The following is a 12,217-nucleotide window of genomic DNA, read 5'->3' as shown; positions in this document are numbered from 1 at the left end:
TCAAATTTTAAGCTTAAAATTTAAATTTAACAGCTTTAAAGTTTTTCTCCATGCGATATGTCAAATTTTTAAAATAAAATAAAAATTCATATTTATTTTCTTTGCATTAATAATGAAAGAAAATGAATTAAAAGGTATAATGAAAAGAAATTAAAAGGCAAGGCTTTAATCCAATAAAAAATTAACAAAAACATCTAATTACTAACTAAAAAAAATTGAAGCTTCTACAAGAGGAAGATATATCATTCCATGTCATGCCACATTATATTTGGCTTCTCAGTTGAAAAACATTGCTACTATCTTTTATCATCATTATTCCTTATTTAGATATTTTGACATCTCATTTGAATATGCTCTAACAAGTTAATATGGTACTAGATATTCATTTGTGTCTACTTCATAATGTATAATAGGTGTTGTTCGTCTTTAGGTTTTCATTCAAAATCATTTCTACAAAACTTTAATTTGACGAAAAGTTTTTAGTTATTTAAGATTGACCAAAATAAACACACTATTTTCAATAAACAATATAATATCGATAAACAAGTTGAGTGAGCTTGTTTTATTAGGAATATCCTCAAAGAAGGACCTGATTACCAATTAAACGGTTTAATATATTGTGGAGTGGGCCAAAATGAATAGTTATTTTCGTATAAAGTAACTAAATAAAAAACCAGTCAAAACGAATGTTGGAAGAATCATTGCTATAATTGGGTTAAAGTTGAGAGACCATTGCTTCAATTAAGTTATAGTTAATAAATCATTTCTACAACTTCCTCATTTAGATTTCCATTGCGTGACACGTGACTTATTTTTATGGAAGTTTTAACAGAGATGACGAAAATGACCGTGATGAGTTAAAGGACTGATGGTCATGAATTTTTAGTTAAAGAACCATTACTTCAATTAAGCTAAAGTTGAAGACCTGCTACAATTTTCTCTTAACAAAAAAACACCTCCAACTCAAGAGTTGGAATGTCTCCATTTCTCATAAAGAAGTGAATTATGCATATTCTTTTCTCTCATGCGTAATATTATTATTTTAAGTCTTCAAATTAAATAAATAAATAAAATTTAAAATGCTAACAAAAAAACAAAACATGTTGAAATTATTTCCATTTTCCTTACTTTCTCTCTCGTACCACTAATGGCGTGTTTACTAATCCGTAATCAAATTGAGAGGAATTTAATTGAGAAGGAATTGGATTCAAGAGGAATTGAAATGAGGTGGAATCAGAATCACATTCATGTTAAAATTGTTTACTAAAACTGTCTGGAATCGGAGTAGGAATGATGTTGAATCCATATAAGTTGTTTACTAATTCACTTAAATCGGAATGAAAACTAGATTGATTACTAAATTGCCCTTACATAAATAAATTATTTTCATACTAATTAATTAAATTAAATTCTTAATTAAATTTATATAATAAAATTCATCTATATAAAAATATATAAATAGATTTTATTTATTTATTAAAAGATGGTAGAAATGATGTTGAATCCATATAAATTGTTTACTAATTCACTTTAATCCAAATGAAAACTAGGTTGATTACTAAATTGCCCTTACATAAATAAATTATTTTCATACTAATAAATTAAATTAAATTCTTAATTAAATTCATCTATATAAAAATATGTAAATAGGTTTTATTTATTTATTAAAAGATGGCATAATGAGTGTTAAATGAAGAGCAATGTTGGGATAATACGAAACAAGTGAGGGCATAATTGGTAGAAGAAATCCATTCCAGATTCCTCAAGTGTCAAGGAATTGATATACCTTCCTCATGTAGGGAGTCCAATTCCTTCAAAATTAGGAGTTGGATTCCTTAATTCATGTGGACCCCACATGTATTTTGATTATCAAAAATTACGTAAACAAAAGTGTATCCCGTAATCGGAATCTAATTCCGTAAATTGATTCCGATTACAGCTACGTAAACGTGCCATAATTGTTTAAAAAAAGCACAATAGAGAATGAGACCTACAGTTTCCATTTTTATGTTTTAATCTTAATTTTTGTTAGGAATTGTTTTAATTTTAATAAATAAGTAAAATTGAGAAGAGAAGAAAAGAAAAAAAAAATCTTTATTCTATTTCTCGCTTGGCAAGTAAAAGAAGAGTTGCAAAACTCGAACCTAGAATATCATAAATTCGGAAAACCGAAACGTAAACACAAAGCTCCGAGCTTTGAAGTACATGCTCCTGCGGATTCCCAAATCGGAGCCCCCAAATCAATGACGAAGGACTCCGATTCCTCCTCTCTGATTCGCCTTAACATCGGTCAGTCACCTCCCTTTGTCTTCTCTCTCTGTTGTAATCCAATCCAATCCAGTTTAATTTCAATTTTCTGTTTCTTACAGTAGAAAGTTTGTTGTTGAATCGATTTGATCGCTCTCAAATGGAATTTGAAACCCTACATTTTCATTTGCTCAGAAAATGCAAGCAATATAAGTAAAACCAATTGAATGTTTTGGTGAGGCAATTTGTGCAATCTGTGTGTTTGTGCATGTGTGACTGATTGCAGTTGTCAAAAATTCAAAATTGGGCTGTTAACTTATAAGCCTTGATAATATTACATTTTAGGGAAAAACCACTTCAAACCCAGTACTTTGGATTAAAACACATCTTACTTTGTAATGAGAAAATGACACCAAAGAAATTTCACAACTACGAATCATTAGAGCATGACAAGTGCATCAATGGGGAGTTTTTTTTTCTCCAATTTATTTAGCTCTTGAAGTGGTTTTGTTTGAAACTTATTATTATGGTGTAGTTTAATAGAGCTCGAGGATTAGCAACATGATTTGGATACATTCTTTGTCTGTTACCAGGAGGAAAGAAATTTTGTACTACTATTGATACTTTGACTCATCGTGAGCCCGATTCGATGCTTGCTGCAATGTTCAGTGGTCGCCATAGTCTATGTCAAGATGCCGAAAAGGTATAAACTTCTGCCCTTGAGACACATTTTAAACAGTTTTCCATTGTGACTATTGATTTCCCCACCACAACCTGACCAGATGTTAGATAATTATTTATGTACTTGAATGATCATGTATAAGAAGGCTGAAATGGCACTGAGTGGAGACATAGAGAGAACCATCTATTGTGGCCTCGATGTGTTCCAGCGAAGGCCGGTGAATGCGCTGGTTAGGAAGAGTGACTTAATCAAAACAGAGGGTAGTGCTACGAAAGGAGATGACAAGGGAGTAATTAGGAAAAATACAGTATGGTGTGATTTGTTTGAAAATATGATTCATATAGGATCCAATGAAGGGTTATCCTAAATAGTTGGACATGAATCTAATTTTTAATGTATTTATTGTTATGTAGTTATGAATTAAACATTCTTTTCAATTTGTATAATGATGATCTGCTCGCGGGCTTTTTTGTAGGGATATGTGTTTCTTGATAGGGATGGCAAACATTTTCGGCACATCCTTAATTGGTTGAGGGATGGCGTTGTTCCCACGTTAAAGGATTCAATATATTCAGAACTACTTAGGGAGGCTGAATACTATCAACTTCTTGTGAGTGTGGTTTTACGTTTTTATACTCATTTACTCTTATTTATTATCGTGATCAATGGGCTGCACTGTAGTTTACTCAGATAGTGAATTTTTGTTCAGTGAATTTAACCGATGGATTAAAAAATGTCCTAGTTGTGCTAAAATTGTACACTAGGCTTGAAAGAGAGTAGGGCAGCAGAAAAGCAGATGCATGGATCTCTTTAAAAAAATGTCGTACCCAGTGTACAAGGCTCCCGCTTTACGCAAGGTCTGGGAGAGGTGAATGTCGGCTAGCCTTACCCCCATTTATGGAGAGGCTGCTCCAAAGTCTCGAACCCGAGACCTACCGCTCATGGGCGAAGGCACTTGCCATCGCACTAAGTGCGACCTCTTATGCATGGATCTCTTTAAAGGGCCTTATTCCATGCTTGTAAATTGTAATGATAATCCTTTTGTTTTGAATCACGTGTGTTTCATGGGAGCAATGTATTGGTTACCAACTTGTCTTTTTATCCTGGTCATTTGGCCTGTTTACATTTAACTCTATGCAGTGAGCTCAAGTGCATAATGTTATGAATGTTGGTTTCTGATAGGTCATTATTGTTAAAATTACAATTGAAAGTGCATTTGCAATATATGGGTAATATTCTTTTTTTTTTGTTGAGACAATCTCCAACATAGGAATCTTAATTTCCTTACAGTGAATCTGGACCATATATTCAAGCAATGATCAAAGTAGTTAATGGTTCAGATTCACAGTATTCGCTTTGCAACTATTCAACTTGGATGAAACATTTTCCGTATATCTCTTAACTTTGTTTAAGTAGTGGAGTTTATACCTGTTCCTGAGATTCATGCATCAATATACTAATGAATTTACATGTCAAACATCTCCATTTTTTATCCGCTTTCCTTCCTCCCATATCCTGCCATATTTAGGGATGAGCACTGCCTCTTTTCATTTGACAGTCATCTTTCATCAACAATGTTGTGAATTTTTTAATCAATTATCAGGGGCTGATGGATGGAATAAATGCTGTTCTAAATACGAAGAGGGAGGATGAAGAGTTAGATACAGAACTAACACGGACTGATATCATCAAGTGTATACAGTCTGACAGAGTGCGGTTTCGAGGTGTCAATCTTTCTGGCCTTGACCTTTCCAAATTGGTAATTTCTCGGGTTCTCAGTTCTGAAAAAAATAAATCAGAATTCGATATGTGCCTTGTAAAATTCGGTTTCTAGAAATTTGAAAAAACAAACAAGAAGAAGCTATTTCTGTTTAGAACACCTAGCTTCAGAATTACAGGCACATAATGAAGCCCCTAAGAGATCTATACATTTCCATTTTACCAAAAATTATTTTGAATTTGCTAAACAACATCTATTACAATCTGTTTTAAGATTTAAGAATCAAAAGTTCCTTAGCATGTTGAAACCAGTTGCTTACATGAAAGTAAGCATTGATGAATTATTTGAACCTTCTATGAATTTAAATGAAATAATGTTTGGATGGTTAAAGATGCTTGATAATCCATCTATTTGATACCGTGTCTCTGACGTTGTCGTCTTACTTGATCCATGAAATTGCAGGACTTGTCATTGGTTGACTTCAGCTATGCATGTTTGAAAAACGTCTTTTTTTCACGTGCAAATCTTCAGTGTGCTAAGTTCAAGGTAAGCTTTATTTATACATGGTATGTCTGGTCTGTTAAGAACAACTGCTGTTTCTACATATTTTATTTTGTTAGAAAGTCTCACTGTATTTTTCATTGGCGTATATGGTTTTCGTTTCTTTTATAAGATCAGCACATGACTATTGAGGCTTTTATATTTTGTCACAGGATGCCGATGCTGAGGGTGCCATCTTTCACAATGCAACTTTGCGGGAGTATGAAATCTAATAAACTTACAATTAGTGATGATATTACATTATTAATGGGTTGCCTGATTAATGCATTTATATTTTGCCTAGGAAAGATGTGAATTTACTGGGGCAAATCTCCGTGGAGCTTTGTTGCCTGGTGCTGATCTTAAGAGTGCAAATCTACAAGGCAAACTTTTCTGCATTCTGTTTTCTAATAATGTTTTACTATCTTATTTGTTAGTTCCTTCATCATGTTGCCTTATATTCCTTGGCATATGTTTCTGTTCATGTATACTTCAAATATTTTATTTTAACATTTTCTAAAGTGGATTTAGCTTGTGTCTCTCGTTTACCAAGAGTTAAGAATATTCATTTTCCATTTAATTGTGTTCTGTCTCTCTTGCAGATGCATGCTTGATAGATTCTAGCTTCTGCCAGGCAGACCTGCGTTCTGCACATCTACAGGTTCTGCATTTATCAATTGGAATATAGTTCACTTGTTTCTGAGTAGTTTGTCCCTTTTTGGTTTTTTAGAACATCCATTAATGAGATAGTAACTGTTTGTTTGAGATGCACATATTATGTCGATTAATGAAAGGCTCAGGATTTGGTACTTATGGATTGAGATGCATTATCTTCTTGCTCTTAATTTTTCAGAATGCTGATCTTACAAATGCCAATTTAGAGGGAGCTATTCTGGAAGGAGCAAATTTGAAGGTAAAGTGGAGGTTGTGTGTCAAAAGATAAAAAACTTAGTCTGAAGTATGAATATTATGCTTAAGAGATTATAAGAGTTCCTATAAATTCATTTGAGTACTCAATATCCATTTTGACTTCTGAAAAAGCGTATGAATTGCCATATTACATATTTTATTATAATTCTAAATTTTCTGGGACACAGCTTCACGGCCTTGCTAATACATTGCAATAGAAGGGAGATATCTTGCGTTCTCTTTTATCTAGGAAAAAAAGTACCATGAAAATAGTTTTCATTTTCTACCAATTTAGCGAAACATTGAGCCTTTTTCTACTTCTTTGTTTGGTCTGAGATAATAATGAAAGGTAGGTTCTTTCATTTCTTGGTTTGTTTCACCTTTAGGGAAGGGAGATACTTTAGAAAGATCCCTAACAGTGAAGGTTGGATCACTTTGTGGTGAATAGGTCTTCCATGTTTAAATGAACATAATAAATGCTGGTAGTGAAAATCTAGTGTTAAGTAGTGAACAGAATACGACCAACAAGTCCATCATATTAGATTTGGTATCAGATCGAAGGTGTGTCAGAAAATACACAAGGTGATTGCACTACGTAGTTATTGAAGGTGAGTGGTGGAAGGTATTTAAAAAAAAAAAACAATGTGAGATATCTGTTGAATTATCTTCACTTTCGATCTAGTGAGATCTTCTGTTACTTAGTAAAGTAGAAAATAATGCAAGTAGACATGACAATTTCTTACACGACCTGTTAACCTAACCCAAAACGACACAAACATATTGGGTTTTGGCTCAACACGTTAACTACTTGGGTCGTTATCGGATCACACGTTTAGAACCCACGGGTAACCCATTTCAACTCGATAAGAAAAAAGTTTGATAATTTTAAACTAGTAAAAAACCTTACCACAATTATGCAAGTGATATCTCCCATTCTTTTAGGGAACTTATATGGTTGGAATTTGGATGAGTTTCATTGCAATCTGAGAATTAGGAGGTCTCAATTATGGGAGATCAAGTGTAACACCTATTTGGTTTGCTTATTTCTTGTGTTTTATTATGTGATTAGGAATGCCTTCAGTCAGACATGCATGAGAGGCTGTTTCGGAGAAACACCCCATGTTTGCATAAAAACGAATTGAATTTTACAGAAAATAATCTTGCAGTTCATCTTATAATGCATTATTGTTCAAGGAAATGAATCTTAAATGAAAATAAACATATCTTCCTCTCCTTAATTTATTTGTTTGGTTTGTCTCTTTGCATGCTAGGGTGCCAAGTTGAGTAATACCAATTTGAAGGATGCAAACCTTCAACGAGCTTATTTACGTCAAGTGAATCTTCGAGATACGGTAATGAATTAACTTCTACTTTGATTATTGTTTTTAGAACCAAAAAATGTATTGAATAAAGGCGGGTTTGGTATTTTTCTTGTTTTTGGCTTTTAGTTTCCATTTTTTTGTTAGGGATAGAGAGGATATATATATATATGGAGAAAGGGAGATATAAAGAAGGGTGATGAGTGGATATGTATATGGGAGAAAGGGAGTTTTTCTGTCATTCATTCTCCTTGATTTTTCCTTCACCCCTCCCACTGTCCCTCTTCATCTCTCTATTCGTTCATGTATTTCCTATCTATCTCTAACCGGAGGAAAACAAAATTGAAAAGGAAAAGCAAAAAACGAAAAGGGTACTGTTGGCCCCTAAATTACTAAAACTGGACAATGAGTTTAGGATTTATTTCCCTCCCTTGAATTGAAGTTCGGATGTCCGGTATACGTGCATTATCGTAACATTCCAGTGTAGAAATTGCAGCACAGAGAATGCCCTTTCTGTTGGTAATTTGGTATGATAGTTGATAGGTGTGTCAACTGAATAGGCCCTTTCTGCTGGCATGGAGTTGAGGATGTAACTCTAATTTTATGTTTTGAACAGCATTTGGAAGGTGCAAAGCTTGATGGTGCAAATTTGCTTGGAGCAACCAGATGAAATTGAATGATATGGTTGTATTTTTACATACTCTGGGGGTTTGTATTTCTGTTTGTGTATAATAACGTATTTATTTTATCCTTCGTCTTCTGTCTCCCAACATTTCCCCAATTTTACAAAGTATTGTCCAATTTGTTTGTGTATAATAATTTCTCCGTCTAACGAAAATGTGTGGACCGAGCTCATCTTGGATAGGCCGACTCCATTAGGTTGTCCAGATAGGCCATTATTTGGGTGTGGCCTAATTGGATTAAATAGGGTAGTTGGAAAATAGCTCATGTGGTGAAAAATTTAGGATTTAAGCGCTTGTGATGAAGTCTATTAGAATTTAGGCCTAAAATTGAAAATTTCGTCAACTCTTTGTTAATTAGCATGTGAGTCACGCATATGAGGCTAAAACGAAACTATTTGTTAATTGTTAGCACGTGAAGCTTATATGTGAGGCTAACATTATTTTTTTAGTCCCACATGTTAGACTCATGTGCTAACAACTAACGGTGGGAAACAACTAACGGTGGGAGAGAATTTTTCAATTTTGAGCCTAAATCTCAGAGTAAATTGTTACAATGGTCCCTAGACTTTAATCAAATTGGAGCAATGATCATTCAATTAAAAATCTATTACCATTGGTCCCTCAACTTATCAAAATGTGTAGCTATAGTCATTTTCATCAATTTCGTCAAAATTTTGTCAAAATAAGTTATGTTTGAATAATCATTTATATAATTAGTCCCTAAACTCATCAAAGTGTGTAATTATGGTCATTTTCGTCAACTACGTCAAAATTTTTGTCAAAACAAGTTATGTTGGAAGGACCATTGCTACAATTGGCTTAAAGTTAAAGGATCATTTCTCAAATTGATTAAAGTTGAGGGACCAATAATAATGAGTTTTTAGTTGAGGGACCATAGCTGCACGTTTTGATGAGTTGATGGACCAATGATAATGAATTTTTAGTTGATAGGCCATTGCTCCAATTGAGTTAAAGTTAAAAATCATAACTACAATTTACTCTAAATCTCAACAAACTTCATCACATGAGCCCTAAACATTTTTATTTTTTTATATTTTTTTATATTTTTTTTATATTTTTTTTTACCACAGTGCATCACATTCACTTCGCACATAAGGGGCGAGTGGGAAATAGACAAGTCAGTAGAAGATGTTGGCTTTAGTTTGTGTGGAGGAAAATGATGCGGTTTGGCATAAATCTCGGACCCAAAATGCAATTCACGCGGTAACAAATAAAGCAAGAAAGATCAGTTTCACCACATGTTAGTGTCTTTCGGTTCTCATTGCACATAATGAAAGAGATACTCACAAGAGTGCAATCGATGACGCACTCAAGAAGTATGTGTAACAAAAATGCTTCAATGAGTCTTCTCAATCTCCGAAATGATAGATTGTTATGGCGAAGTCATTGGCCGATTCTTTTTTTTTAAAAAAAAGGGAGTTTTAACGAAAATCCCACGGAATTGTTCACTTTAACGAAAAACTACATTTTTACACTAAAAAGTCAATCATAATACTATTTACTTTAATATTTATTTTGTTTTTATCGTTTAAATTCAAAGTTTTCAAACTTTTTTTTATTAGTTTTCCTAAAAAAAATGATTGCTATGTTGAAATAATGTTCGACCAAAATGATTGTTGTACTGAAATAATATTGATAGGAGACGAAACTAGCAACCTTTTCATTTGTATTTTTTTTCTTCTACTTTCTCACACTTTTATATGATTTTATGATATTTGATAATCGAAACTGTCTAATTTTTTAAGTTAGATTTACTTTGTAAAGAATCAACCAAAAATAATTTAACTGTTTGATTTACATGGTCATGATTACCGTTTATTTATTAAATGAGTAACCGATTAGGTGCAAAATGACCAAACAGTTTTAAATTTAATTAATTTTTACATATACGATCTTTAAATGATTAAATTAGAAAATAGACGTCAATATCATTGTAATATTGTATACGCTGTAGGATGAGAAGGTTGAAAAAAAAAGTATTAAAATGAGAAAGGTGATAGAATTTATGGTAAAATAAAGCATAGGGTGATGAGAAGAAGATTGAAAATAAAATATGTAATTGAAAAAAGGTCGGTAGCATGTTGTGATATCGATTCTTAGAAATGGTTAAGCTTCCAAATATGTCGGCAAGTTGTCGACCGTACACGTGTCAAGCACTGATACATAGAGAAGTTTGATTCGATTCACATGACTTTGTCGAAGTATATGTAAAAAAATAGAGCAGGATTATCTCATCGCTTATTTTCATTCACTTTCCTTCTCTCTTTTTACACTTTATTTTGGGATGTGATATCCACACATTTCATTTTATTTCTCACTCAACTTTTGATAATTTATGTCTGTTGATTTTCTTCAATTTATTCAATCCGATGGTCAAAAATTAAAAAGGTGTGTGAGAAGTAAAATATAGTATATTGATATCACACCCCTTTATATTTTGTTTTGTTATTTTTATAAAAAAATTAATATCTCTATTAATTGATGAAATTCTCTTTGTCAATAAAAAAATGATGAAAAGACAACTTAGTTTTCTATTTTAAAAAAATAATAGACAATAATATAATTTCACAAGTCTAAATTTTACTGTTTTTTATTAAAACTTGTTAAAATATTTCTAATATTTAAAAATAAAATAAAAACCAAAAACAAAAACATCTCACTCCCCCCCACATTCTCTCTCTCCCTCTTTCATTCTCATTTTCTAAAAAAATGTGTTCATACATATAAAATGTGTAGACAAATGCTAATAAAATCTTGACGTGATTTAACCGTAATGATTGAAGTAAGAGAAAATGAGGAGAGAGATACTATACTAACACTAGTGATGCATTATTGTATTGAATATGGCGTTATGTAAGGAGCCGTTGAAGCTTTAATGAGAACAGGTGTCAGCAGCAGCACGTGAACTTGTGTTCTGCGGCCATCGTAGAGCGGGGGGTCTGCCTCAATCTACTCCTCCTTCTCCATGATTCAAGATTCTTGCTTATCCAAGTGTTGCCAAAAGGGATGAAGATATTATCTTTTTGTACATCTCCATATCTTAATTTCTTCAATCTTCTTTTCTCCATAAACACTTTTTATTATATTTACCTCCACATATGGAATGATATCCATCTCCGGGTTTATGCATCCGAAGCACAATGATCCAAATATTTAGACAATTCAATTTAAATTATGCGATCCTTATTATTTTATCACACTGACTCATTACACAACTCACGCCTTAATATATATCTCTCTCTCAAATGGCCTGTATTTTCGAATCCGTCTGCTCTATGATCTACGATTCTTAGGTGATTGGAGAGAAATTGAATGTGAACCTCCTAGGGTCTTTAATTATAAAAACATTTGGTAAGGACGTTTATATGATAATCTACTATAATAGCTCTCACACCAAATAAAATTAAATTGCATAAATAATTACGAATTTATCGGTCACCTCGACTCAAGGTTTTTTCCTAGTCTATTAATCTCTGCAGTCGACACCCTTCATTGACCGCAAGGAGGAAGAGTGGGAGGTATTGATGTTACGTCGGTCGACATCGCTAGCAAGGATCGATCCGTAATTCCAGATTCAGGACAGAGTCTTCGGCCAAGAAAAAAAAAAAAAAAAAAAAAAAAAGAAACTGATGCATCCGACAGATGTGGGATATCTAAAGTCTAAAGATGCATCATGGAAGAGACTTTTTACAAATTATCTTTTTTCACTTTTATTTTTCTTTTTTTCTTTATGTTTGAAAAACGATGCTAAATCTAATGGTCTAGATTAAATTATTCAACAATAAATTTAGACCGACACATTCCAAATCAATTTTCATGAACAAAATCAACTGAAGAGGAGAATTATCAAACTAAAAATTGCCTAAATCTAAATTAAGGTTGTAGTTCACTAAACTATTCGTCACAAAATTCTTGTATGCAAGTGCATAAGCTGATTCTACTAGTAATTTATCCATCCTAATCTTCATCCCATTGTAAGCTTAAATAAAGTCATCATAGCTCAACCATAAGAATCTCACATGTATCTAAATTGGCGCAAAACTCAGAAATCTACCATCAAGATCTCTTAAAACACCACCTGCTCCAATATAATAAT

General features: G+C 32.7%; 1 protein-coding gene across 1 annotated transcript; it reads left to right on the top strand.

Annotated features, from left to right (window-relative positions):
• Nucleotides 1–2,121: 2,121 nt before the first annotated feature.
• On the top strand, nt 2,122–8,218 carry LOC126600081 (FH protein interacting protein FIP2-like). The gene is made up of 11 exons (XM_050266601.1): nt 2,122–2,289; nt 2,841–2,950; nt 3,405–3,539; nt 4,533–4,688; nt 5,112–5,195; nt 5,363–5,409; nt 5,499–5,572; nt 5,792–5,850; nt 6,043–6,102; nt 7,370–7,450; nt 8,034–8,218. The coding sequence occupies exons 1-11, from the start codon at nt 2,244–2,246 to the stop codon at nt 8,085–8,087; spliced, it is 906 nt and encodes a 301-aa protein (XP_050122558.1). The 5' UTR covers nt 2,122–2,243; the 3' UTR covers nt 8,088–8,218.
• The last annotated feature ends 3,999 nt before the right edge of the window (nt 8,219–12,217 follow it).

Source organism: Malus sylvestris, chromosome 14, assembly GCF_916048215.2.
Source record: "Malus sylvestris chromosome 14, drMalSylv7.2, whole genome shotgun sequence".
Classification (NCBI taxonomy): Eukaryota; Viridiplantae; Streptophyta; class Magnoliopsida; order Rosales; family Rosaceae; genus Malus; species Malus sylvestris.
Note: the sequence above shows the minus strand (reverse complement) of the source record. Positions and strands in the feature narration are given on the sequence as shown.

Excerpts from the sequence above, each read along its gene's own strand:
- LOC126600081 (XM_050266601.1), top strand. The coding sequence starts at position 2,244 with ATGACGAAGGACTCCGATTCCTCCTCTCTGATTCGCCTTAACATCG. Across the intron at positions 5,573-5,791 it reads TAAGAGTGCAAATCTACAAG|ATGCATGCTTGATAGATTCT; the intron begins GCAAACTTTTCT and ends TCTCTCTTGCAG. Across the intron at positions 7,451-8,033 it reads AAGTGAATCTTCGAGATACG|CATTTGGAAGGTGCAAAGCT; the intron begins GTAATGAATTAA and ends TGTTTTGAACAG.